Here is a 5,814-nt window from a genome sequence, read left to right on the forward strand (position 1 = left end):
GGGGAAAGGGGGAGGGAGGGCGGGGAAGCAGCTGCCGGCTTTCAGTGGTCTTTGAATGATGTTACCTGATAGACCGTGAGCTAAAGACGTAGAAGGGAGACAAAACTGAAGTGAGAGCTCAAAACACACAACAGAGAGATCATCTTCCTGGAGATGGCAGCAGAAATTGTAACAGCAGGGTGGGTCACCTGGCCGAAAGGTAACGGGGACAGGAAAGCTGACAGTGATAGAAAGGGTATGCAAGAATTGCCTTTTTTCACTCTTTGTACAGAGGGTAATATAGTGGAAAGTGGAATTCTTTATGGTACAGGTGATTTGTAATAAAATTAAGAGACAAGACCTTGAAGTCAAAAGGTGGTAGCTTGCTGTTGAAATGGATGGATAACTGGTAGCAGGGTTGGATGAGGTGGAAAAAATGAGGTCAGAAATAAATTACTGGAAGTCATGGTAGTAGAAGAGATTCTTCAAAGATGGGGGAGAGACAAAAGTATATTGCAGATAACCAGAAGGTGATGGAAGGGCATCTGAAAGCCAGTAGAAAGCCAGTAACTGTAGACAGAGCCCCGGGAAGGTAACACAAAGTTTACAGGCATGTGTAAAAGTTGCAGGCATGGTAGTTACTGGAGGTGCCTGCTTATTAGGGTCTAGATCTGCTGCAGTAGCTCCATCAGAGACAATAGGCCCAACATTGGTGCAGAGACTGAAGAAGACATGCTTGAACACAGACTGAAATTTTGTGGTAAAATATTTTGGGAAAGGGGAATAGGAAACCTAGATCAAAGTCATGAATCAGTGAGAGAAAGTAATCTGGCCAAGAGATGCAGAAGAGGTTTTCTGCACAGTTGACCTGAGCTACCAAAAGATATTGGAGACAGAGCAGGGGATTGATAGAAATCAAAGGAGATAGGAAGGAACAAGAGAACTGCAGGAACAAGAGTGTGAAGTGAATAGACTAGGAGTTTTATCCTAGACCAGAAGGACATCACAAAGGTAGTAAGTAATAGGACCAAAAATACTAATAGGATCAAAGGGCTAAAAACCATTGGGGCTGGAGTTGGAGGCAGCAAGAGTAGATTCATCTTTCACAGTAGGCGTTGGGCTGCTGAAATGTGGGGGTGAAGAGGTTGCCAGATGTGAATCAGGTACTGGGAGGGGGAATGGAAGAGGGGGGTAGGCGATGGAATGGTGGGTGAGGAAGAACCAGGTTTTATCTGCTTGAAGGTAACCACTGAGAAACTAGCAGAGGGAGGAGGTGGTGCCAAAATTGAGTGGAGGTCTTTGAGAGTTAGGAGGTGGTGGGAAGGGAATAAGACAGCCATAGGTAGCTGTAAGTTAAAGGTAGAGCAGGATTTGGGGAGGGAAAGCAAGCTCCTTCTTGTTCTTCCTCCCCCTTTGAAAATCCTAACTCATTAAGTGGAAGAAAGGAGGGAGTTTTTGTAAAAATAAATAAATAAATCGGGCATCCTGCAAAGTAACCTACTTTGGGTTTGAAGTGATCATTTATCTGCGTGGCTAGGAGGAGCCACTGGCATTGCAGCAATTTAGCTGTGCTCAGAAAGGGATGGAAAAAAAATCCTGAGGTCTGCATAGACAAGAAGGAGTTAATGCTTGTCGAGCATTATTCTTATACAAATTAAGTCCAGAGCACAGCAGCAGCCTCACCAGCAGGAGCAGATGCTAGGCAGTGATGCAACCTGTGTTATTTACTTAGGCCTCTGTAGTGACCTCAGTGGCTTGCAGACAAAGGATACACATATCTGGAGGTAGGTAGCATGCTGATACCCTCTTTATTCGGTCCTTTTTCTTTTATTGCAAACAAGCTCCTGTAATCATCTCGCGTGGAGCAACAGGGGAACTGTGTATTCTTAGCGTGGTTTCATAAGGAGGAAAAAAAAAAAAAACCAACCTGAAGGAACTGATTGGTTTCTCAGATTTGGGTTTTGTACCAATATAACCAGGAACGTTTAGAAGCCATGATGCGTCGGTCCCTTGAACGAAGCCAGCAGCTGGAACAGAAGCAGAAGCGATGGTCGTGGGGAGGAGCACTGGCTGCAGGCTCAGGAGGGAGAGATGGTAAGTGAAACAGGCTGCCTGCATTGCAGATCTCGAAGTGCAAAATGCATGAGGTTGTGGAGATGGTAAGGATGATGCATTTTATAGTTAGGGTGGTACTGTAGGGGCTACTGCCTTGGGGCGTGAATAAATGCTTTGTAATTGCTTGCCAGGCTTCCTGTATCTAATACCTTCTGGGGAGAAAGGTCTCTCCTAACTTTAGGAATGCAGATTGTTTTAATAGAGTAACCGGAATCTGTTTGGAGGATTCTAAATGCTAAAATTAAAATCTATGCTCTCTCCCTTATTCTCTTCCCCCGCATTGTCTTCCCACGCACACAGTTAGCAAATTTAATATTCACCAAAGGACTGAGTGCTGTCTAAGCCTTGCAAAAGATGATCTGTTTTTCTTTGGTACTTCTAAAAACCTGACGGGAATTTCTAGATGACTATGCAGCATGTGCAGTTTAAAATAGTTTGGGTTTTTTCCCCACATACTTTTTGTTGCTTTTTTTTTGATTTGGCTTCAGAACAAATTCTTTTTATTACATAATCAGTCATGTACTGCTTTTATATTTTAAAAAGATGCATGTTTTCTGTTTTAAATCATATAATTTATTTAAATTTGTCAGGTTTGAATAAACTTGTTATGGGGAAAAATAGCCATGTTTGGGTGATGATGAGATATGACAGTTACTCTTTTTTAAAAAGTGTGTAAATATACTTAACTCTAAAAAGGCAAACACTGTTTCACATCATAGTTTTCACAGTATGCCATCAGAAAAGCCAGAAAATTATATATATGATAATAAAAGAAGACTTCTATACTTGGAGAAAGAAACCAGTTTGTCTTTGTGATGCAGTTTATGCTTAATTCCACCTCCCCCAACTTATTCAGTAATTTCTTTCACCTCTTTTTGCTCTGATTTCTCTGCTGTGTAGGTGAATCAGAAAATACCCCACCCCCTGTTCTAGGTTTAGCTGCCAACACCCTTCCTCCAGACCCTGTGACCTCTACTGCTCCTGCTGATTCCTTCAATGGTATTTCAGAGAATCACAGTACCATCGTGTCTCGTTTATAAACTGTTCTAATCACCGTAATCCATCCACTGATCTTGTCCTTCCTAACCACTATTTTCTTATTATTTCAGTCTGGTACTCTACAGCATTGCCTTTAGTGATGTGGACCAAATGTCTTTTTAATTTCCTTTTAATTTTGCCATGGTGGAGCAGTGCATGCCTCGCATTCCAGCACAGTAGAGGCATTTCATGGTTTCCTCACTAACTGTAGACTTCTACCGCTCAGATTCTCATCTCTGTTAATTCTGTGGGCAGTCTGTGTTTGTGTGTGTGTGTAAATATAATTATGCATATATTTGACAGTTCTAATGGACATGCCCAGGTGCAGGTGGTGTTTAAAAAAAATAAAATTCAGTTGCACAGTAAGAGAAAATGTGTTATGGAGATGGTGTTTCATCAAAATAGTCCTCTTTTTCCATCTTGAGGGCCTTTTTCTGCAGTATTTCAAGAACAGGCAAATTTGGCATAAACAGCCATGCTCTGTTTTCAGCCTCCTGAAGTGGATTTTGGCCAAGCTGCTATTTGTAACAAACAAAGTAGATGATTTCGTTTAGGCAGTCGTATTTTGTTTTCTTTTATATTGTTCAGTTACCTTTTTTTTAAATTATTATTCCCATAAAAGGACTGTGAAGTAGATGAGTCCTCCCAAATTAAGAATGGATTGCATATAGGATTTCTAATTTTGATTGCAAATGTACTTGGCATTTTGAAAACTTAACACACCCTCTGCTTTTAAGAACTAGGTTCCTTCTCTCCCCACAAAGGAGGAGCTAGTTTGGATATTACTCCTGCAGAATGCACAGTAAATGTTGTTCTGCCCATGGTCTCGCAGAGCTGTTACTTCTGTGCAAACAGATTCAAATTTTTCTACTAATCGTCACTCATGTACAAAGAGATTTGGATGTGCAACAGATGTTTTGCAGCATACCAGCATTATACCTGCTTTTTTAAAAAAGCAAACATAGAGACTTGGATTGGTTTACTGTAGTAGATGGAGGCAAATCTTGCAGACTGAGGCAATGTTTTGAGGGATGTAATAGGGGATGCAGTAACTTAGGGGCTGCAGAATTAGGGCCATGTATATGTCTCTACCTGAACATATTTTCGGTTTTGAAAGAAATAAAACTAAAATTTAAAGGACAAAGCATCTGTCCTTTTAGCTTCTGAGCATCATGCAGTGATCATCATATACTAGTACACTGTAATAATACTTGAATAACATTTTTTGTCATTCGGTTGAATAAATGGCAAGGTAGGAAATGGGTATTGTGCTCAAACAGACTTTGTCAAATAGTATTTTAGAAGAAAAATGAAAGCACTTGGGGTAGTACCAACAAAAAACCTTTTTTTTTTTTTTTTTTTTTTTTTTTTTTTTTAATATTCTCATGCACAAAGAGATAAAGCCAAATGGTTGGTGCCAGATCAGTCATTAAAACAGTTGAGTTCTCATCATGCAAATGCACAAATAATAGTTACTTCATTTTTGTATTAGACTAATACCTGAGGTCTGCCCCAGCTCTTCCAGACTGAAAGTAGAGGGGAGGAGGAATGTAGATGAGGAGTTCAGAGCTGTCATGTGTGCAGTTGATTTTCTTTAGGTAACTTTCTGCTTGTGCTGGTATTGAATATGTTCAATAGTATAGTGAATATAGTATAGATAGTGAATCGCTTCACTTGTTCATACCTATATATAATTATATATAATTATTTGCCTGTGGCAGTATAAAAGGTAGGCTGTCGTAAAACGGCAATGTTGAATTCACAAGCAGAAAAGTTGCATCCCAAAGCATATCTTATAAAATGCTGGTCCTCTAGGAGTTGGAAAGACTTTATCTCATGCCTTATTTAGTGATACGACCAGTGGCAAGGGCCAAGAGTACAAATGCGAGGTTAATTTGGGGAGTTTATCAGCACTCTGATGTGAATACAAATATCTTCAATGCGTCTCTCTGCAGCATGTGACAAACTTTCAGCTTCTACAATGAATCTGCCAAAGCAAATGGAATCGCCAATCAGTAAGCGCCTCTCCTCCTCCACAGCGGCAATAACACATTCCCCCGACAGAGGCAAGTGAATATGCTGGTCTCCTACCAGCATAAACTCTCCTTCTGCTTTAAAGCACTACTTCTTGTCCATATAGCTACGTAACTCGCTCACATCGATTACTCAAAAGCACTCGATCGTTTTGGGAGGGGGGAGTGTTGTAAGTTAATATAATAAAATAGTTCTGCAGCCTCTCCCAAGACTATGCTGCCATGCTGGAGATCCTAGGCCAGTGACAATGCTATGGGGGTTTTTTTACTGATTCTTTTTCAATTTTTGGTACTCCAGCAAATGGTGCTGTAAGCACATGCTGCGGCTGCAGTGATTTCCTATAACTGCACAGCTTGTGACATTCTAGCCATATAATGAAAAATAAGCAAGCCAAACGTGGCTCAACGATAGACATGGGGTGTACTGTGGGCAGAAGTACATCCAATGAGCCACCTGGGAGACCTCAATCTGGTGACCAGAGTTTGTAGAGCCCTTTAATTTGGTTTCAAACCCTGATCCATCAGAGGCTCAGCAAAAGATGATCATCTTGCGGGATTAGTGGTTACTAAACACTACAGAGAGGACTGAAGGGTTTACCCCACTGTGAACTCTTTGGAATTTTTTGTTTTGTTTTGTTTGTCTTCCCCC

At 40.8% G+C, this 5,814-nt stretch overlaps 1 protein-coding gene across 1 annotated transcript in view; it reads left to right on the forward strand.

Annotated features, from left to right (window-relative positions):
- The window catches only part of MAP7D2 (MAP7 domain containing 2), a 37,116-nt gene that overhangs the window by 10,114 nt on the left and 21,188 nt on the right, over positions 1 to 5,814 (forward strand). Inside the window, exons 4-6 of the mRNA XM_035888574.1 lie at positions 1,959 to 2,073; positions 2,995 to 3,093; positions 5,088 to 5,198. Coding sequence (XP_035744467.1) covers positions 1,959 to 2,073; positions 2,995 to 3,093; positions 5,088 to 5,198 — 325 coding nt within the window. The remainder of the gene's footprint in view (positions 1 to 1,958; positions 2,074 to 2,994; positions 3,094 to 5,087; positions 5,199 to 5,814) is intronic.

This window comes from Egretta garzetta, unplaced genomic scaffold, assembly GCF_000687185.1.
Source record: "Egretta garzetta isolate BGI_Z169 unplaced genomic scaffold, ASM68718v1 scaffold111, whole genome shotgun sequence".
Classification (NCBI taxonomy): Eukaryota; Metazoa; Chordata; class Aves; order Pelecaniformes; family Ardeidae; genus Egretta; species Egretta garzetta.